Source organism: Chanodichthys erythropterus, chromosome 15 (genome assembly GCF_024489055.1).
Source record: "Chanodichthys erythropterus isolate Z2021 chromosome 15, ASM2448905v1, whole genome shotgun sequence".
Lineage (NCBI taxonomy): Eukaryota > Metazoa > Chordata > Actinopteri > Cypriniformes > Xenocyprididae > Chanodichthys > Chanodichthys erythropterus.
The window spans coordinates 10,554,267-10,576,355 of record NC_090235.1 but is presented as its reverse complement, the minus strand read 5'-3'; the positions used below and the strand labels follow the sequence as shown (position 1 = coordinate 10,576,355).

Sequence of the window (22,089 nt, the reverse complement as noted above, 5' to 3'; positions counted from 1 at the left end):
GCCTCAAACTGTACAAGTGTACCAAGTTTCATGCTTTTAAGAAAAAGTGAACATATCACCTCAATTGGGTTAACAATTGAATGTAACACTGAATACCAGTGCAGGAAACAGTGGATGGTTGTGTTCAGCTTGGTGAAAAAAGTACACTTCTATAATGTACTTAAAGTGCTCTATTCCTGTGCACTAATTTAAATAAATTCTTCTTTAGTACTTCTTAAGATAATCTATGTGTACTTAACTGTGCTATTTTGAGATACCATGAAATATGAACTAAAATGTGCTTTTAATATACTATCTCTGTATTTAAAAAATGTATTTAAATACCACTTGTAGCACTTTATGGGTTCAAATGTACTATAAGTTGTATCTAAATACATTTTTAAATACAGAGATGGCATTTTAAAAGCAAATTTTAGTTCATATTTTATGGTGTCTCAAAATAGCACAGTTAAGTACACTTGTGTTCTTAAGATTATCTTAAGACAAGCACGTCTCATGCCAAATGTGTGAAAGTTGGCAACCCTGCATGTAACTTATTTATGCATACACAAGTTTAGACAAAATGTGATGCTGAATCAACAAAACGATGTTAAAAAAAATGTCGCCAACAAAAAGGAAAGCAAAAAGGTTCTTTAACTCTGGTGTAATTGGTTAAGTTCCTCCATTTCTCTCATAACTTGAAGAAAATGGGAAGAATAAAGTTACTCACAAAGGAGGTAGTGGGAACTTTGGGCACATAGCCTGGTCGGAGTCACAGGATCATGTGAGAGTATGCCAGAACAAACTCAAGACACCTGACAGAGAATTAACAGAATGCCTGCAGGTGCCCTCTTGTTGGAAGTGAGTGTGCTCAGGAGGGCCATCTTCAAAGAGAGGGTGCTTAACTCAGCTGACTCCAAAAGGAGCTCTCTGTAGGCCCAGTAAGAACACAGAGAGGTCTCATGAGGGAATAAGGCATCTGAGGAACCTCATAATAAGGTCGTGCTTCCCCAGTGACTTACCGTTCACTGCATCATGATGTGCCACTATGGCGGCTACATACACTTTCAGAATGGAAGGGGACAGCTGACCTTTCAACCTTAACTCACTTAACTGACTCCAGAGTCTCAAAAGTAGCTCCATGTAGGCCCAGTAAGACGACATCCTCCTGGTGCCTCTGAGGAACCTGAACGAATGGTGACAGATCGGAGTAATTGCCACGCAATGTGTCCCAGGGTGCCATGCCGATCTCGTGACTCGAGTCTGAAGCCAGTGCTGAACCCAATATGCATCAACCTGAGTGGTGTAACCACTGCTGAAAGGGAGGACATTGTACTGGTATGCTGACCTTCAAAGGCAAACTGAAGAAATGGTCTGTGTCAAGATCGAGACATGAAAGTATGTGTCCTTCAGGTCTATCACCACAAACCACTCCTGTTGGAGAAAGCATGTTAGAATGTGCTTCTGTGTCAAAATCTTGAATTGTAGCCTGTGTAGGGCCCAGTTCAAAACTCGCAGATCTAGGATTGGTCACAACACACCACCTATTTTGGTACAATAAAGTTAGGGCTGTAAAACGCCGTCTTCATCTCAGCTGGAGGGAAGGGCTCTAATGTGTCTGTTGCCAATAGGACCGCAATTTCCACTAATCTCTTTTTGAGCATAGATCTGAACTTGAATGCTTTGGAATACAAACCTAAGGTTTGTCTCTTTTTAAAGACACTCAGCATTTTTTTTTTTATTATTATTTTATACAAAATATATATTTTACAAAAGCATTTGGACTCCATATGTCCAGCCATATGTCCAGCCAAGTTGTGTTCCAAATTTGATTTCCAAAGTTGATTTCACAAAAATTATGTATTATTAGTATTAGTAAAGTATAGCAATGTCCACTTGCAAAAACCTTTTAGCAGCATTAATTTGGAGTATTTAAGCTTTCAAATTAATGCTTATGTAATGGGGAAAATGGCAATAATAAAAGTGCAACAAGTGTCCTTGTACTGGAATGCTGACTATGAAGAGACTAAATAGTAATGAGATGAAGCATTTTACACTGGTCTTTCTGCTGTGAAAAATCTATGTGATCTCATATCATTTAAACAGAACTTGGCAAAATATAATATCTTACCTATCTTGTACCTGTTGCTGAAGGCATGGATTCAAAATTTTCGTAGACTGAATCCATTTCTTTAACCTGATTAAAGGTGTGTAGGTTTTGGCTATCATGCTTGCTGCATGGAAACAAGGAAGCCACAGAAATATTACTACTGCCATTCAATGGCATTTGTACGGACAAGAGAAGTAAGCAAATGGAGGAAAAAGATCAAGTTAAAGTTGATTATCAGCGGTGAGAGATCAAATATCATGAATTCCAGCAAGATAAAAGTATAACCTTAAACTTTTTATTACATTTTAAACTGGCAGTATAGACATTAAATTTACATTTAAACAAACATTTAACAAAGGCTATGTGTCAGTAATTGCACACAAAATAATATGCAGACATAGTGATGCTGCTGTAATGTGTCTGTGTGCATCTGTGCTCATAACAATAGATACTGTAGAGGAAGTTACAAAACCTCAAACTCGCATCTAAAAAAAAAAAAAAAAGTGAGTTACATCAGCTCAGTCTATCTAATGTCTTACTGTACGTACAACAGTGTATGTACAGTCCATTAAATGTTTGTGCTTTTTCAACATATTTATCAGTACACTCTAAAAAATGCTGGGTTAAAAACAACCCAAGTTGGGTTGAAAATGGACAAACCCAGCAATTGGTTTGTTTTAACCCAGCAGTTGGGTTAAATGTTTGCCCAACCTGCTGGGTTGTTTTATTTAAACCAACTATTGTTTAAAAATTACTGTATTGCTTAATTAAAATTAACCCAAAGTATGTTGGAAATGAACATTTATTAATGTTCAATGAATAATTATTAAACAATAAACATTTATTAAATTGCTTATTAATAAATTTATATTAATAAACTATTAAACTATTAAATTTATATTAATAAAATATTAAAGCTTATTAATAAACATTCACCTTTTGTCTATTATTGTTGCCTCTAATTGCATCTGGTTTTTAATTTCCCAACTATTTTGGGTTAATTTTAAGCTAGCCATATAGCAATTTTTAAACAATAGTTGGTTTAAATAAAACAACCCAGCAGGTTGGGCAAACGTTTAACCCAACTGCTGGGTTAAAACAACCCAATTGCTGGGTTTGTCCATTTTCAACCCAACTTGGGTTGTTTTTAACCCAGCATTTTTTAGAGTGTAATTAAGTCCATCACGCTTATTTGCATACCATAGATACGCGTTTTGGAGCAGGGTTGGAACTAAACTCTGCAAGGCTGTGGTCCTCCAGGAACTGAGTTTAATACTGCATTTATTTGAACGGTTGACCTATAAATGCAAAATCCAGCGCAGAGCTATCACGGACAGTCAGACTTAGACTGACAGCATTGTTTATAATTGGCATAAATTATTACTGACGTACATGATTTAGAAATGAAGTTACAGAATACATATTGAAATGCTGGTGATATGCAGTGTGCATACTTTGCGTACGGGCAGGGGCACCACTGCAAGTACATTCTTCAAAATGTCTTTCGGTTTGAGTAAATGACAGAATGCTAACTTTTAGGTTTATTCAGGAGTTGTGAATTAAACCGCTGCAGCAGCTTCACACACAAATCTTTTCTTTTCAAAACAGAAAGCATCAGTCCAGAAATCTGTCTCTCCTGCTGGATGTCCCAGACTTGCACAGTCTTCACCGGCTTCATCTTCTTTTGTCCAGTTATCAGGCTCACTGATTCCATTCTCTCGTTTCATCCAGAATCTAAAGAACCAAAAAAACAAAAAGCTTCTGTTTGGTAGCAACATGCTATTACCTTCATGTATTGTGCAGAGGTTGTATTGTCAAGATTAAAGAAGCTCTTACTCTACTGAATCATTAAGTGGCTGGTTGTTCACCCAAAACCAGTGTCCCTCAGTGTCCAAATCATTCAGACCAATCCAGTGAGTCACTTTAACTTTAGAGGTAAGAAAATCCTGATGAAGAAAACAAGGTTATTGTCTAAGACCACCGGGGGTGAACTGGGGCTAAAAAGATTACACATTCTTTTTATGTCACATTAGCTTTTATTAACACTATCAAGTGGGTTTAGGTGTTGGTGGTACGTTATTTTAAAATGTAATGAAGCATTAAGTTTAGCGCTAGTCACTGGAAATTTCACATCAGAACTACCGTGATACGTGTAAAACCAAAGTAATAAAAACATACCATATTGACATTCATCTGTTTCCGAAAAAAGAAAGTTTTAGTGCCACTCAGTGGACATTTCACAAAACGTACATGGCATGATGTATTTCCGTTTTGCAAAAATGTTCCAACAGGTACATTTTTCTGAGCCTGGGCTGACTACTCACATAAAAATATAGGCCTAACACAATACGCTACAATAGATTAGCTGCTGAAGAAACATTTCTGATTATTATCAATGTTGAAAAAATTTGTGCTGCTTCTTTTTTGTGGAAAACGTGATACACTACCATTCAAAAATCCGGGGTAAGTGTCAATAAAGACACTTATAATTATTCAGCCTAGGCTCATTTGATTGGCCATCTCAAACATTTTGACATTGATGAGCACTTTTAAAGGGGACCTATTATGCCCCATTTTACAAGATGTAAAATAAGCCACTGATGTCCCCAGAGTGTGTATGTGAAGTTTTAGCTCAAAATACCCCACAGATAATTTTTTATAGCATGTTAAAATTGCCACTTTTTGGGGGTAAGCAAAAACGCCATTTCAGTGCGGTCCCTTTAAATGCAAATGAGCTGCTGCGATCAGCCTAAGAGGGCGGAGCTTCAAGAGCTCATTCTCGGTGTCAGGATTCAGTCAGGATGCACTATAATGTCAGAAACTGCGAATACATGCTGCATGGAATGGAAGCCCGTTTCCGCCACAGTTGAGTAAAAAAATATAATTCTGTAAGTCATAATAATGAGAAACTTTCTCGTAATTATGACTTAGCATCTCATTATATTGAGAAAGTTTCTCATAATAATGACTTAGTATGTCAGAATAATGAGAAAATTTCTCGTAATTATGACTTATTTTCTCGTAATAATGACTTAGTTTCTCATAATAACGAGAAACTTTCTCGTAATAATGACTTAACATCTCATAATAATGAGAAACTTTCTCGTAATAATGACTTAACATCTCATAATAACAAGAAACTTTCTCGTAATAATGACTTAGTTTCTCATAATAATGAGAAACTTTCTCGTAATAATGACTTAACATCTCATAATAATGAGAAACTTTCTCGTAATAATGACTTAACATCTCATAATAACGAGAAACTTTCTCGTAATAATGACTTAGTTTCTCATAATAACGAGAAACTTTCTCGTAATAATGACTTAACATCTCATAATAATGAGAAACTTTCTCGTAATAATGACTTAACATCTCATAATAACGAGAAACTTTCTCGTAATAATGACTTAACATCTCATAATAACGAGAAACTTTCTTGTAATAATGACTTAGTTTCTCATAATAATGAGAAACTTTCTCGTAATAATGACTTAACATCTCATAATAATGAGAAACTTTCTCGTAATAATGACTTAACATCTCATAATAACGAGAAACTTTCTCGTAATAATGACTTAGTTTCTCATAATAACGAGAAACTTTCTCGTAATAATGACTTAACATCTCATAATAATGAGAAACTTTCTCGTAATAATGACTTAACATCTCATAATAACGAGAAACTTTCTCGTAATAATGACTTAACATCTCATAATAACGAGAAACTTTCTTGTAATAATGACTTAGTTTCTCATAATAATGAGAAACTTTCTCGTAATAATGACTTAACATCTCATAATAACGAGAAACGTACTCGGTTACTAACGTAACCTCGGTTCCCTGAGATACGGAACGAGTACTGCGTATGGGGAAAGGTCTCCTTTTTCCCCGTTACTGAAGCCTTTTTCAATAACGCAGTGTAACTGCATCGTCATTGGTTCACTCATAGACAAGTTGTTGAACCAATGACGGCGCGGCATAGCTGCGCGACCTATGGCGACAGAGCGCGCGAATATTCCCGCCGAAATGGGCGGGGCTTAGGGCTATATAAGCGGGCGTCTCGCCATAGGATTTCAGGTCATTCGACTGAAGCGACGACACTGAAGCCGCAGCCTCGTGGCACGGCATGTAACGCAGTACTCGTTCCGTATCTCAGGGAACCGAGGTTACGTTAGTAACAGAGTACGTTCCCTTTCGATACTTCACTCGTACTGCGTATGGGGAATGAATTCAACCGCGCCGTGCCACGGCAGGGAACGACTGGACTTGTCTTGGGCACCGCGAGGGAACCAGAGGACAAGTGAGAAGGCCGGAGCCGTCGAACCCTTCGTTACACTACAAAAAGGGAGTTAACTCCCAGAGTGGCATGAAGCGGAGCTCGATAGAGGCCACTGGATCATACCGAGAGGACCCGAGCTTGCAAGGTCGGGACGTCCAAATGATAAAATCTGACAAAAGTGGATGGCGAGGACCAGCCGGCCGCCTCACAGATGTCTTTAATCGAAACTCCACTAGACCAGGCCCAAGAGGAAGCCATTCCTCTAGTAGAGTGAGCTCTAACTCCTATGGGGCAGTCGAGGCCCATAGAGGAGTAACAAAGAGCAATAGCATCAACTATCCAACGCGAAAGACGTTGCTTTGAGACCGAAGACCCCTTGGTGCGGCCACCAAAGCAGATAAAGAGCTGATCAGATTGCCGAAAAGGCTGTGATCGATCAACGTAGGTTCTTAATGTCCTGACAGGGCAGAGTAGTTCCAGCTCTCGCTCGTCCGACGAGGGAGGAAGCGCTGAGAGGGAAATAACCTGTGCTCTGAATGGAGTCGAGAGCACCTTAGGGACGTAGCCATGCCTAGGTTTCAAAACGACTTTGGAGTCGTTGGGCCCGAACTCAAGGCATGCAGGGCTCACGGAGAGGGCCTGCAAGTCACCAACTTGCTTAACCGATGCTAGTGCAAGTAGCAGAGCGGTTTTGAGCGTCAGGGGCCTGAGGTCAGCTGAACGCAGTGGCTCAAAGGGAGGCCCTTTAAGAGCTCTGAGGACCAAAGAGAGGTCCCAGGTGGGAACAGTGAGAGGACGAGGAGGATTTAATCGCCTAGAACCTCTCAAGAAACGCACCACGAGGTTGTTTCGTCCCACTGACTGGCCAGCAATAGGAGCATGAAACGCTGCAATGGCTGCTACGTAAACTTTGAGCGTTGAAGGTGTGCGACCCAGATTCAAACGCTCCTGGAGAAAAGACAGTATCGGAGACACGTCACACTCCACTGGGTCTATGTTGCGTGTAGAACACCAGTCAACAAAGACCGACCATTTCTGGGCGTAGAGGCGTCTCGTGGACGGAGCTCTCGCCTGAGAAATGGTATTCAGCACGTCCCGGGGGAGGTCAGCAGGCTCCCGTCGAGGGACCAGAGGTGCAGAGCCCAGAGTTCTGGCTGGGGATGCCAAATCGTCCTGTTCGCCTGAGAGAGGAGGTCCCGTCTCAGGGGGATCGGCCACGGAGCTTTTGTGGAAAGCTTGAACAGCTCTGAGGACCAAACTTGGCTCCTCCAGAGCGGGGCCACCAGGAGGACTCTGTGCTTGTCTTCCCTGATTCGTCTGATGACCTGTGGGATCAGAGCGATCGGGGGAAAAGCGTAAAGGAGGGTGCTGGGCCAGGCATGGGCCAGCGCATCTTCCTCCTTCGAGAAATAAATTGGGCAGTGAGAGTTGCCTTCTGAAGCGAAGAGGTCTACCTCTGCCTTTCCGAAGAACTCCCAGATCATGAGAACCGTCTGGGGGGGGGGGCATCCACTCGTCTGAGGGGACATTGCTCCGAGATAGCATGTCTGCTCCCAAGTTTGTTCTCCCGGGTATGTGAGTCGCCCTGAGCGACTGAAACCTCGGTGATGCCCATTCCAGAAGACGCTTCGCCAGAGCGCATAAGCGGCTGGACGAAAGACCGCCCTGGTGATTTATGTATGACACCACTGACATGCTGTCCAACTGGACTAAGACGTGGCGCCCTGTCAGGTGTGCCTGGAACGCATGAAGGGCTCGAATCACTGCCAACATCTCGAGGCAGTTGATGTGCAGATGGCATTCCTCGTGAGACCACGAGCCGAAGGCCGGTCTGCCCTCGCAAAGAGCGCCCCAACCTGTGTTGGACGCATCCGTTGAGAGCACCGTCCTTCTGGACACCGCCTGTAGGGGTACCCCTTGGTTGAACCATACAGGGTTCATCCAGGGTTTCAGAGCTGCCAAACAGGCCTGATTGACCCTGAGACGCAGGCGGCCGTGCCGCCAGGCGTGAGGAGGGACCCGGAACTTCAACCAGTACTGCAGAGGCCGCATCCGAAGAAGGCCGAGCTGCAGAACCGGGGAGGCGGAAGCCATCAGCCCTAGCATCCTCTGGAAAAACTTCAGAGGGAAATAGGCTCTGTTCCTGACCGATGCCGCGAGCTGCTGAATGGCCAGAGCGCGCTCTGGAGAGACTACAGCCGTCATACGGACTGAGTCGAAAACCGCACCCAGGAACGTTATACACTGGCTGGGGAGCAGTGAGCTCTTGGCAAAGTTGACCCTGAGACCCAGGCACTCCAAGTGGCTGAGTAGCACGGATCTGTGATGCTCCAGCTCGGCTCGTGACTGGGCTAGGATGAGCCAGTCGTCGAGATAATTGAGAACCCGGATTCCCATCTGTCTCAGTGGGGAAAGCGCCGCGTTCATGCACTTGGTAAAAGTGCGAGGAGCTAGGGACAGTCCGAATGGAAGGACCGTATATTGGTAAGCCACACCCTCGAACGCGAATCTCAAGAATCGCCTGTGATGGGGGGCTATCTGGATGTGAAAGTATGCATCTTTCAGGTCCAGCGAGCAGAACCAGTCCCCGGGGCAAACCTGCGCGAGGATCTGCTTCAGCGTTAGCATCTTGAACTTCCGTCTCATGAGGGAGAGGTTCAAGAGCCTGAGATCTAAGATGGGTCTGAGACCGCCATCTTTTTTGGGAACTAGGAAATAACGGCTGTAGAACCCCGAATTGCTCTCTGAGGGGGAGACTATTTCTATAGCTCCTTTCCTCAGAAGAGACGTGACTTCGGCTCGGAGGACATAAACGTCGTCTGTGTTGACTGAAGTCTGAAGCACCCCGCTGAAGCGCGGGGGCCTTCGGGCGAACTGAAGCAAGTAGCCTCGACTTATGGTTCCCAGAACCCAGCTTGACACTCCAGGGATGGCCCGCCAGGCCTCGGCCCGCGTGACAAGGGGCTGAATGGTATCGGGTGACGGGCCGCCAATCGGGGGCCCGAGCACCGGAGAGAGTGGAAGAGGAACTTCGCTCTTTCTTAGAGAAGGTAGAATATTCATAGTGTTCGCCATAAGAATGGCGTTTTGCATGGACGCAGCACTGGGCCCAGTTAGCACAACACTGAACATATCTCCCACGCCCGGAGCTGAACGAGGCGGAGGGGGGGTGGAACGAAAGAGCTTTTGGGGTGGTCCGGCCGTGGCGAGACTTTACCCCATCCTCTTCCTTCCTGAAACATCAGGAGGGCTTAGGAGGCGTCGGGTCCAGCGTAATCTTAGGCCGGGGTCCCTGACGTTGCCTCGGGAAGGAGGAGCGCTTACGATGGCGCTGTTCCTTGGATGGTGCTGCCTGAGAGGTAGAGGGGGCAGGTTTGTTCTGCTGAGCCGGCGCAGACTTGGGGCGGCTGGAAGCAGGCGTGCAGCTAGAGCGTTTTGGCAGGAAGTGTCGCATAGCCTGAGACAACTTGTGTGCTGCAGTAAAACGCTCCGTAAAGCCCTCTACTGCTGGCCCGAAGAGACCAGAAGGAGAGACCGGGGCATCCAAAAAGGCCGTCTTGTCCATCTCCTTAATCTCGGTCAGGTTGAGCCACAAATGGCGCTCAAGCACGACCAGGCTGGCCATGGATCGTCCAATGGCCTGAGCTGTGGCCTTTGTGGCACGCAGGGCTAAGTCAGTGGCGCTGCGGAGGTCACGGAAGGCAGGTGCATCAACGCCGGACTCATCCAGAGAACGGAGGAGCTTCGCTTGAAACACCTGGAGAATAGCCATGGTGTGCAGCGCTGAGGCAGCCTGGCCCGCGGACGTATATGCTCTGCCAGCCAGGGCAGAAGTGGTCCTGCAGGGCTTGGATGGAAGGGCCCTCTTAGTTTTCCAACCCACAGCCGTGGGGGGACAGAGGTGAGCCGCCACTGCTTCGTCCAGGGGCGGTAGATGCTCGTAACCCTTCTCTTCAGAGCCATCCACAGAGGTGAGAGCTGATAAATGTGTAGTACATAGGCGGGCAGAATACGGGGCGCGCCACGACTTCGTCAGCTCGTTGTGAACCTCTGGGAAAAACGGTGCAGCGCGTTGACGAGGGGCCTGGCGGGAACCCGGCAGGAACCACTCATCGAGCCTGCTCCGTGATGGCTCCTCTGGTGGAGCCCATTCGAGGTCCAAAACCTCTACAGCTTTCGAGAGGATGCGGAAGAGCTCGGCATCCATACCCGGCTTGCAGTCAATGGGCTCCAGCGAGGAAAGGCGGGCGGGGTCAGAATCACCAGCCCAACCTTCGGTTTCAGAGGCCGCGAGAGACATGAAGTCATCAAGCGGCTCGTCCTCAGAACCGCCAAAAGAGATGTCGCTCGCATCTGCCGAGGGACGCAGCTCAGGGCGGGAGAACAGGACGGGGGACTGCTCTCTCGGGGGAGAGGGTGAGCCCCGCTCTGCCCCGCTGTCTCTTCCTAGCCGGCTCGCGGGAGGAAAAAGACGGGAGGGCGCGAGCGGCGAGATCGCCTTCACTGAAGAAGGCGATCCGCGAGCGCAGAGAGGCGAGACTCATGTTCTCACAGTGAGAACACGAGGTCCCAGTGAGCGCTGCCTCTGCATGGGGTCTGCCCAGGCAGCCGACACACTCACCGTGTCCGTCGTCATCATGCAGAGGGGCTCTGCATGTGCCACACGAGTGGCGCGGCATTTGTAACAACGCCGCCGCCGTGAAAACGGCGTTTGAGGGGCTCTTTTAGAGCGGCGAGGGCCGCTAGAGTGGTGAAAACCGCTGTTGGAAGCTCTTTTAGAGCGGCAATAAACCGCGGGAAATTCGCTCTTTTAGGCGCGCCGGATGGCGGCAGGAGACGGGCTGGCAGGCGGGCGGAAGCGGGAGGCGGGCGGCTCGAGACGGCGCTCGAGGCGGCAGTCGACGAGGGCGCCGGCGCTTCTTCCTCGGCGAGCTCAGCAGTCCGCTGCGGGAGCCTCTTCGACGGCGGCGAGAGCTTCTTTCCAGGCGAGCTTCTTCAAGGCGGCGAAGGCTTCAGCCGGAGATCAGCGAGGAGCGATGTGAAGTCGTCACTGAAGGAGAGAGAACTGAAATCCTATGGCGAGACGCCCGCTTATATAGCCCTAAGCCCCGCCCATTTCGGCGGGAATATTCGCGCGCTCTGTCGCCATAGGTCGCGCAGCTATGCCACGCCGTCATTGGTTCAACAACTTGTCTATGAGTGAACCAATGACGATGCAGTTACACTGCGTTATTGAAAAAGGCTTCAGTAACGGGGAAAAAGGAGACCTTTCCCCATACGCAGTACGAGTGAAGTATCGAAAGGGAACTTTCTCGTAATAATGACTTAGTTTCTCATAATAATGAGAAACTTTCTCGTAATAATGACTTAACATCTCATAATAACGAGAAACTTTCTCGTAATAATGACTTAACATCTCATAATAATGAGAAACTTTCTCGTAATTATGACTTAGTTTCTCATAATAACGAGAAACTTTCTCGTAATAATGACTTAACATCTCATAATGACGAGAAACTTTCTCGTAATAATGACTTAACATCTCATAATAATGAGAAACTTTCTCGTAATTATGACTTAGTTTCTCATAATAACGAGAAACTTTCTCATAATAATGAGAAACTTCTACGCATGCGCAGAGCAGCGGAGCAGAAGGGCGTGGCACGCTAGCGACATCTGCTGGTCAAAGGCTCGTAAATGCGAGAACAGCAAACATGGCACATTCTGCATTCGTGCACCTCTTTTTTGATAAATTCAGTGTAATATACAAAGTGTAGTCTATAGTATCATTAAATAACATCAGTTATAAATTATCAGTATATCTTAAATACTTTTCCATGCGCACGAACGCAGAGTGGTTTCCGTGGTAACGGTGGAAACTGCTGCATGAACGCGAAGGCTTTCAAAACTATCAGATTAATGAAGGAATATGACATTTATTCGTTTAGTTCAAGTGCAACGTCTTCATAAAATGTGTGGGTTTATGTGTTAACGTTAACACGTATTTCGCGGATGAGTCTATAGGCTATTTGATGTGCAGGTTTGCCTAGACATAGGCACTGGAAAGCTTTTCTAATATAAACCGGGTCCTAAAGCACTTGGCCAGTCATAAACCTTCATTCCAGCGATATTCCTACAGAAAACACATTTTAAGATGTTTATGACTCATTAGAATGTATGCAAAAGACAGCTGTCCAGGTGAAGCGTTCTTTAACAGAGTTGGATATGTAGTGTGCTGTCTTATCATTCCTCTTCTATCTGTTTGAAATCCATGGATCACTACTCTGTGTTTCTGCTTGTTCATACACAAACATACAAATGAATGTTACAAATGAATAAACAACTATATCCCGTCTCATACAGGCTACTGATAATTTATCAATAATGTTATTTATTTAATGATATAATAGATTACACTTTTGCAGAACGTGCCATGATTGCGGAGTTCTCGCATTTGACCAGCAGATGTCGCTAGCGTGTCACTGATCCACTGCTATGCGCATGTGTAGAAGTTTCTCATTATTACGAGAACGTTTCTCATTATTATGAGAAACTAAGTCATTATTACGAGAAAGTTTCTCATTATTCTGACATACTAAGTCATTATGAGATACTAAGTCATTATTACGAGAAAGTTTCTCATTATTCTGACATACTAAGTCATTATTATGAGAAAATAAGTCATTACTACGAGAAAGTTTCTCATTATTATGAGAAACTAAGTCATTATTACGAGAAAATAAGTCATAATTACGAGAAAGTTTCTCATTATTATGAGATGTTAAGTCATTATTACGAGAAAATAAGTCATAATTACGAGAAATTTTCTCATTATTCTGACATACTAAGTCATTATTATGAGAAACTTTCTCAATATAATGAGATGCTAAGTCAGAATTATGAGAAAGTTTCTCATTATTATGACTTACAGAATTAAATTTTTTACTCAAATGTGGCGGAAACGGGCTTCCATACCATGGAGATAGAACAGGTATAGTTTAGTTCAATTATGGTTATAACTTATTGTCTTCTTCCACTATATTAGTACAAGCCTGTTGTACCGCACCCCGTTCGAATGATGGCCAAATGATTGTGAAATGTGTGAAATGATTCGTGCAGACATAATTGAATTTCGGTGGCGTTGAGGGAGCATTTTTTTCGAAAACAAAATGAATCCACCTCGTCTTCAGCAGCTCAGATTTAGGGAGTAAATGTAGAGAGCTATGTGGATTAATCCATCCAGCTACAGAACAATTAAAATGTTATAGGAATGGGAGACATTCTTGTCAATGCAGCAATGGCGGACTGTATACAACTCGCTGTGAACTCGCTCAGGGCGGTTCAGTGTTAAAATGGCAGCGTCTGTCAACATTCGTGGGCGGGGCCTGTGGCTAATGTGACGCCACATTACCAGGGATCTGGAAACGGCTTGTTCAGAGACACTGCTTATGATTTATGGGGATAAAAAAAAAAAAAAAAGGAATGGTTGGATTTTTATCATTATAGGGTGGTTCTGTACACACACTGCCAACACACAATTATAGCCAAACACAATGCAAAAGTGAATTTTGCATCATAGGTCCCCTTTAAAAGTCTGAGCATGCTAGAATTTTTGCCTCAAGTGGGCCGCGCGGGACATTCATCTGGGCTGTTGGAAGGATAGGCTATGTAAATTTACTATAATTCATTCTTTATACATTGCCTGCAGCAATGGGCCGGCCCACATTGTACAGCGGCTCACCAGGAAAACTCTTGGTGCTCCAGATGGCCAGTCGCCACACCAATAAGGTTTGGAGCAGAGAAATAAATAGCTTAATATTTAAAGTCATTGAGAAAACAAAATTGACTATTGGATTTATTGAAAATGATTAATCGGGGCATGTTATTCTAACTAAATAATGGTTTATTTTAGTAATCTTCAAGCAACAATTTCATTAGAATGCTGCCTAATAACATGATGCTCCACTGCTGAAACTACTTTGTTTTTTAAGCTGAAATTTGACGTTTGTTTCCCTCCATGCCATTTTCAGTCAGTGAAAGAGCCGCACCTGGTTTCTTCAAAAGTCTTTTGTGGTGAACAAGATATTAACTTTCACCCAATCTTTTGAGGCCATCAGAGACTTCTATCAGAGATCTTTCCTGTTTCACTTCTGCTTTAGTTTATTCTTAAAGCTTGGCATTGTGTACTGCATAAATTGTCACTTATGACAAATTGTTTGCGATGTTTCTAATTTCTATAACTTTTTTCTTCATGTTTAGCTAAAATAGATAATGTTACATAAGTAAAAGGAGGTATGCAGAAGTACAGGTGCTGGTCATGTAATTAGAATATCATCAAAAAGTTGATTTATTTCACTAATTCCATTCAAAAAGTGAAACTTGTATATTATATTCATTCATTACACACAGACTGATATATTTCAAATGTTTATTTCTTTTAATTTTGATTATTATAACTGACAACTAAGGAAAATCCCAAATTCAGTATCTCAGAAAATTAGAATATTGTGAAAAGGTTCAATATTGAAGACACCTGGTGCCACACTCTAATCAGCTAATTAACTCAAAACACCTGCAAAGGCCTTTAAATGGTCTCTCAGTCTAGTTCTGTAGGCTACACAATCATGGGGAAGACTGCTGACTTGACAGTTGTCCAAAAGACGACCATTGACACCTTGCACAAGGAGGGCAAGATACAAAAGGTCATTGCAAAAGAGGCTGGCTGTTCACAGAGCTCTGTGTCCAAGCACATTAATAGAGAGGCAAAGGGAAGGAAAAGATGTGGTAGAAAAAAAGTGTACAAGCAATAGGGATAACCGCACCCTGGAGAGGATTGTGAAACAAAACTCTTTAAAGAGTGGACTGCAGCTGGAGTCAGTGCTTCAAGAACCACTACACACAGACGTATGCAAGACATGGGTTTCAGCTGTCGCATTCCTTGTGTCAAGCCACTCTTGAACAACAGACAGCGTCAGAAGCGTCTCCGCCTGGGCTAAAGACAAAAAGGACTGGACTGCTGCTGAGTGGTCCAAAGTTATGTTCTCTGATGAAAGTAAATTTTGCATTTCCTTTGGAAATCAGGGTCCCAGAGTCTGGAGGAAGAGAGGAGAGGCACACAATCCATGTTGCTCGAGGTCCAGTGTAAAGTTTCCACAGTCAGTGATGGTTTGGGGTGCCATGTCATCTGCTGGTGTTGGTCCACTGTGTTTTCTGAAGTCCAAGGTCAACATAGCCGTATACCAGGAAGTTTTAAAGCACTTCATGCTTCCTGCTGCTGACCAACTTTATGGAGATGCAGATTTCATTTTCCAACAGGATTTGGCACCTGTACACAGTGCCAAAGCTACCAGTACCTGGTTTAAGGACCATGGTATCCCTGTTCTTAATTGGCCAGCAAACTCGCCTGACCTTAACCCCATAGAAAATCTATGGGGTATTGTGAAGAGGAAGATGCAATATGCCAGACCCAATAATGCAGAAGAGCTGAAGGCCACTATTAGAGCAACCTGGGCTCTCATAACACCTGAGCAGTGCCACAGACTGATCGACTCCATGCCATGCCGCATTGCTGCAGTAATTCAGGCAAAAGGAGCCCCAACTAAGTATTGAGTGCTGTACATGTTCATACTTTTCAGTTGGCCAAGATTTCTAAAAATCCTTTCTTTGTATTGGTCTTAAGTAATATTCTAATTTTCTGAGATACTGAATTTGGGATTTTCCTTAGTTGTTAGTTATAATCATCAAAATTAAAAGAAATAAACATTTGAAATATATCAGTCTGTGTGTAATGAATGAATATAATATACTTATTTTATAATATACTTAAGTTTCACTTTTTGAATGGAATTAGTGAAATAAATTAACTTTTTGATGATATTCTAATTATATGACCAGCACCTGTATATGAAGTGTTGAACTGCAGAACACACCTGCTCTGCTTGGCTGTCTATGATCACTAGATGTCCTCCTAGAGTCACACAGTGATCTCGACTCTGTGTCCAGTTCATCTTGACTGTGGAGAAGAAGTAACACTTTCCCCCAAAATGAATCCAGTGGATGGAACAAAGTGCACAACCTGTGCTGTCTTTTGAGAAAGAGGTAGTGACAATTCAATTATTCAATTGTTTCAGACTCATTAAATGTCTTTTAACTTTGCACAAGGCTCAAATCATAAGACGTACGATTGAATCTGTTCAGCTTTCTAAGTGTCTCCTCATGCTGGTTTTGGAGCGCATCGAACTGTTCTTTGTAATCTGCATGACAAGGTCAAAAACAAACAATCAGGATGAAAATGATCCATTCTTCAGACCATGATACTCTTGAAGTTAATCAAAATTTGGTTCAGTGTGCAGAAATATTGTTTAAACTTGTGTCATGGGTGTGAAAGAGAAATGCAGTCTGGTGTAGTTGTCTGTAAGCCATGACTAGTACAGAAACAGTTATGAAAAGGGAGAAAACAAATGGTTGAAAAAAAAAAAAATGTGTTCAAAAGGACTGACTCGTATTTACTGAACAAAAGAGACTGATGAAATGCATTGAACATAAACTGGTTCAGCATGCACTTTGTCCAAGCCTTTTGGTATCTGAACGTATCATAACTTACTGGTGTAGTTGGCTTTAAGTACCTCAAGCCCTCTTTCCATGACTGGTACAGAAACATGAAGACAATGGTGGAAAAAAGAAAACAGACAAAGTCACTCACATAATTATTTGTTTTTGTGCACAGTTAATGAAGCATGTTGCTGTACTGGTTGCATGAAACATTTTACTCACTTGTGCCGTTAGTTTGCTGAGCAGACAGTTTCACTGAAACACTGGTATCTGATTAAAGGTGAAACATAAGCAGTGGCACTGATATAACTTTGGTAACACTATAGATTAGGTAAGACATTCACTATTACAGTTTTTCTTAATCGATTTGACACATTTCTCCAAAGTAATGTACACACAGTGATCTAAACATACTTTTACCTTAACCAAACATTTCATCTTTACTGCAAAATAAAGTACTGCATTTTTTTTTTCTAGTAATGCATTTATTAAAAGTAAATACTAACATCAAAACTAGAGGTGTATATTCTATTAATTTTAGAACATTTGCGGCTGTGGATGTACAAATACACTAACGAAAAGTTACATTTTTTTGTAATGTTTTTCCAACAAGTTTTGTTATATGGGTAATAAATAAAGCTTCAAAAGGTTTTTTTTAAATCTTTTTTTTTTATATATTTTTATCTTTTCAAAACTCATGAACAATGTTTAAACAAGTTTCAGTTTTTACATAACATTTCAAAGTGTTTAGATTCATTTTGACTAGGTGGTACAACCAAATATTTGTAAATATAATATCATTGTACCATCTGACATGGAAATTGTACCAACCAGCCTATACACGAAATTAGCGGTTTTTATCAGTACTTGAGAGAGATTTACAAACCTTTTCACTCTGCCACAATGATCTATTGATTTCCTCTGGATGTTGCATTATCAGGCTTAAGGTTATTACCTTGTCAATTTATATAAAACAGTTGGCAGTTGTGCCACCCTGACGTTTGAGAATATACAAATTGCCGTGCAAAAGTTTAATTATCTCAACTGCTGTAAAACTACTGATATCTATAAAAAATTGTTTATATGTATATTCAAACATAACATTATGCCAAAGTATTTTATTTTGAAATTCTTATAAATAAAAAAATTTTGGCCATAACCTGCTCTTTCCACTACACCAATGTCCTCCATCCATCTCTTCTCCTCCTACTTCCATCCTCCTCTCTCCTCATATGATCTCCCTCTCTCTATTCCACTCTCCCTTTCCTTCTCATTACACCTCTTCTTCTACCAACACCACCATCTTTACACCTACACCGCTTTATTGCTAGCAATATAACGTTGGCCCAGATCTGGCCCGCGTGTAATCCACATCTATTAAATGTGGGCTGGATCTGGGCCAATGTATGTTACTGTCTGCATCTCTTACATATTCTTATTCTATTCTTGCTCTATACTTTCCCTGTTACATTATGCAATTGTGATAAATGTGTAAAGAAAAACTGAATTTCCTGTGTGGTGTGTATTATGTGTTTGGACAAATGGTACATAAATGTTTGTGAATTGTATACAGCCAATAATAATAAAGGCTATGATCGTTTTTTAGATTTATTAATGTTTTGGTGAAAAACGTATAATCTGTTTAGGACAATTACAAAGTGTTCAGATCACTGAGTTAACGGTTTTGAGAACTGCTTACACACAACTTTGCCCTCTTTTTCAAAATTTTGCACACAAATCCAGGAATTGAGAAATAGCATATGGCTTTGCAGATTTGGATTGTTGTCCCGGTGTTTGAGTGTCAGGTTTCATTTTTTTTTTAAAAAAAATTTAATTTTTTTTTCTGTCATTCTTTGGCTGCACTACAGGATATGATTACGCCATCATTGATTCAAGTGCTGTTAAACCATTCAAGTGCGATAAGTCGCAAAAAAGAAAATCTGTACTGGCACACTGTTAAGCAGCCATTGAAACAATTTTTGTCATTAAACATTTAAAATATACCTTTGTTTTTTTCTGCATTTTTGGAGATTCAATGTGAAAATATTACAGTTAAAATATATTACAAACTGTAATGTTAGGTGTGATTTATCACAGTTAATTACAGAAAAGTGTCATTGATTTTTATTTGAATCGATTGACAGCTCAATATATACTCACACAGTATCCCTAGAATACAGAGACCTCCAAGAGCAAAAACAAGACAGATGGCTAAAAAAATCAGAAGAACTTTAGTCCACTTAGGAGGATGAACTTCCCTCTCTCTTTCTTGCTCTTTGCTGGAGTTACCTGAGGTCAGAAATTTGATGAGATGTTATTTCTAATCTCTGTCAAGATCTAGCAAAGAGTGAATGATAAACCAGGCTTTATATATGATGAGGTAATGACACTAATGAGACACAGGTGAAAACAATAATGGAAGATGAGTCCAGGCAAAGGATAATAGCAAATTAAGTCTTTATGGAAATGGAGAAAGTCCTTGTTGGAGTGCCCCCTGGTGGCTTTCACGGGCACTCCAGCTGGTGATCATGACAACAACTTTCTCCAACCAGACATTTTGTGAATTGTGTTCTTGTCCTGAGAACTCAGTTTTGAAGTTACATTTAATTAAAATACCTTCAGTTGACTCTTGTCTTAATGTTTGCCAGTGTATTTTAATTGTGATCATTGTCAATATATAAAATAAATGTACTGAAAGTTTAGTTTGAAGAATAGAATTCACATCTTAAAATCTTAAGAGTTTCAAACTGGATGTTTGAAATAAAACATACAAAACCGCTGCTAGAGAAAACAAGAGTGGATATTTGGTTTAAACCTTAACTGAGATAAAGATCTTGTGACGCTAAGACTACGCCTGAGTGGTGAGACCACTATCCCCTCATGATAGATGAGATAAATTATATTACTGTTCTTCACAGCATCTTGAGAACATCATCACTTATAGTCTATACACCGGAAGTCAAACTTCACACCCATGGGCGTAGGTTTAGGGGGGGACGCTAGGTACTAGTCCCTATCAGTATTTTGAGATGACAAATTTGTCCCCACCAATATTTAGCAAGCTCCTTTGAACTGCTATTTGGATCGATTCTAACGGCCAGGACGACGCCGTAATTTGGCGGCGGGGTATCTGACAGGCTACACGCGCGGGCCGGGACTACTTTTGTGCTTGCACTAGCAGCGAGCGGGTGGTGTGTGTGTGCGCCTAAATTTAGTCCCCACCAAAGCTGAGACCAAACCTACGCCCATGTTCACACCAGTTCTCACATCACTGTTACTTTAGGCAGTATATCTAACCACATTAATTCAAGCTTTTGGCAGAAGCTTTTATCCAAAACAGCTTATATTGCGTTTAACATTGCATGTGAACTCTTTCTTTTTTTCTGAATCAATGACCTTGGTGTTAGTATAATGATCTGATGTCTGAGCTACAGGGAAGACAGAGCTTTTTTATTTTTTATTTAAATGACAGTGTTGAGAGCATTTGATTCCCAGGGAACACATGAATGGAAAAAATATTGAATGCAATGTAAGCCGCTTTGAACAAAAGAGTCTGCCAAATGTGTAATGGTTGAATAAACATGCAATCTTAAAAATGAAAGCTCCAAAAGGTGGTTTTCATAGAACCAATTTAAGTTCCCCAAACAACCTTTATGTGAACAGTTCTTAAAATAACCCCTTTTTTTTCTTAGTGTGAAGAACATTTTTCCAATATAAAGAACCTTTTGTGGAATGGAATGATTTCATGAATGTTAAAGGTTATTAATGGATCCATCCATCAATGCCAATAAATAATATTTAGAATTAAGAGTTTAAAAATTAAAACCTTATACAGCATTAATACAGTGCTAAATTGTTAAAGTAGAAATGAATGCATACCGATATCATCCCGGCCTTTACTTCTGAATTGAGAGCGGTTTTCATCTGAAGCAACTGTAGAAAGTATGAAATCAGTATTTTCATAGACTGAATCCATTTCATGAGTCTGACAGAAGACGTGTCCGCTGAGACTTGAGTGCTGCTTGAGTTTGTTCAGAATAAGGAAGTCACTTAAAATGTAGTTCACATTTAATACAGACAGGAAATTAAGAAGTTATGAGTATGAATAACAGATCTAGCAACTAATAATTCATGTTTGAATATAATGAGATATAGTCTCTCAAATAAGGTATAATTATATGAATTTGAGTTCTACAAGAGGAAGGATGGTGGCAGAAGCATCACAATCGAGATATACTGTACAGGCTCTGTCTTAAAACAGCATAAAATGTCTATTGCTTCACTCGCCCTAATATTAAGCATGAAATCTCACATTTTTGGCATTTAGATTTTGCTGCAGCAGATCATGACACCTTCTAAAATACTCATTCAGAGGTAGTTGTGCATTCCGACACTTTTTTTTTTCAATCATTATGTAAATGATCATAGTATAGTTGTCAGGCGCTGTAGGCTGCAGTAAGCACAAAGATATTCAAAAGGAGTCTGTAATAGTAAATTCCACTAGGAGAATCACAGGGGAAAAGCTCAGGAAATAACCACGCTTAACATAAACAATACCACACCATGAAACAATAGAAACTGAGGGCTTTAATAAAAGGGAGAGTGATCAGCTGAACAGAAACAGGTGCGCAGAAAAAATGAACAACCAAGGAAACTAACTAGTGAACACAAGCAAACCAGAACAGGGAAAACAGAACCAAAACAGAACATTACAATAGTATGTCTCATCATCAGAATTGTTTTTGGAGGTGTGAAATGGATTATTTTTTAAGGTCTGCTGCCTTTGACATCACAGAGTTTGTACCATCTTTGGTTTTTGCAAACTATCACTTAAATATCATATTGACTTCTTATTTTCAGCCATATTGTACTTAAGAAGGTTGAGGGGAAGTGCTCCGACATTTCATTTCACTTTGTTTTGTTAAACCTTATGACTTAAAATACAGGGCTGTCAAAAGATTAAAATAATTTAAAACAATTCAGCAGATTTTTATGAAACACATCCAGCTTCTTTTTAAGAAAACAAAACAAAGTATATATATATATTTTTTTGTAACATAACATAATGGTGTATAAAGACTACGGACAGATATATTCCTGCAGCCTTGCTCTTTTCTACAAGTCTTTACCCTTTTTTCATCCCTTCATCGTCAAACCAAAAAGCAAA

At 41.5% G+C, this 22,089-nt stretch overlaps 1 protein-coding gene across 1 annotated transcript in view; it reads right to left on the bottom strand.

The window, feature by feature from the left end:
* Window positions 1-3,262: 3,262 nt before the first annotated feature.
* LOC137037132 (macrophage mannose receptor 1-like) overlaps window positions 3,263-22,089 on the bottom strand; it is a 31,285-nt gene continuing 12,458 nt past the window's right edge. The window contains exons 8-15 of the mRNA XM_067410955.1: window positions 20,802-21,007; window positions 19,083-19,211; window positions 17,145-17,192; window positions 16,975-17,016; window positions 16,553-16,624; window positions 16,301-16,455; window positions 3,926-4,035; window positions 3,263-3,823 (exon numbers count right to left, since the gene is read on the bottom strand). Coding sequence (XP_067267056.1) covers window positions 3,649-3,823; window positions 3,926-4,035; window positions 16,301-16,455; window positions 16,553-16,624; window positions 16,975-17,016; window positions 17,145-17,192; window positions 19,083-19,211; window positions 20,802-21,007 — 937 coding nt within the window. The 3' untranslated portion in view covers window positions 3,263-3,648. The remainder of the gene's footprint in view (window positions 3,824-3,925; window positions 4,036-16,300; window positions 16,456-16,552; window positions 16,625-16,974; window positions 17,017-17,144; window positions 17,193-19,082; window positions 19,212-20,801; window positions 21,008-22,089) is intronic.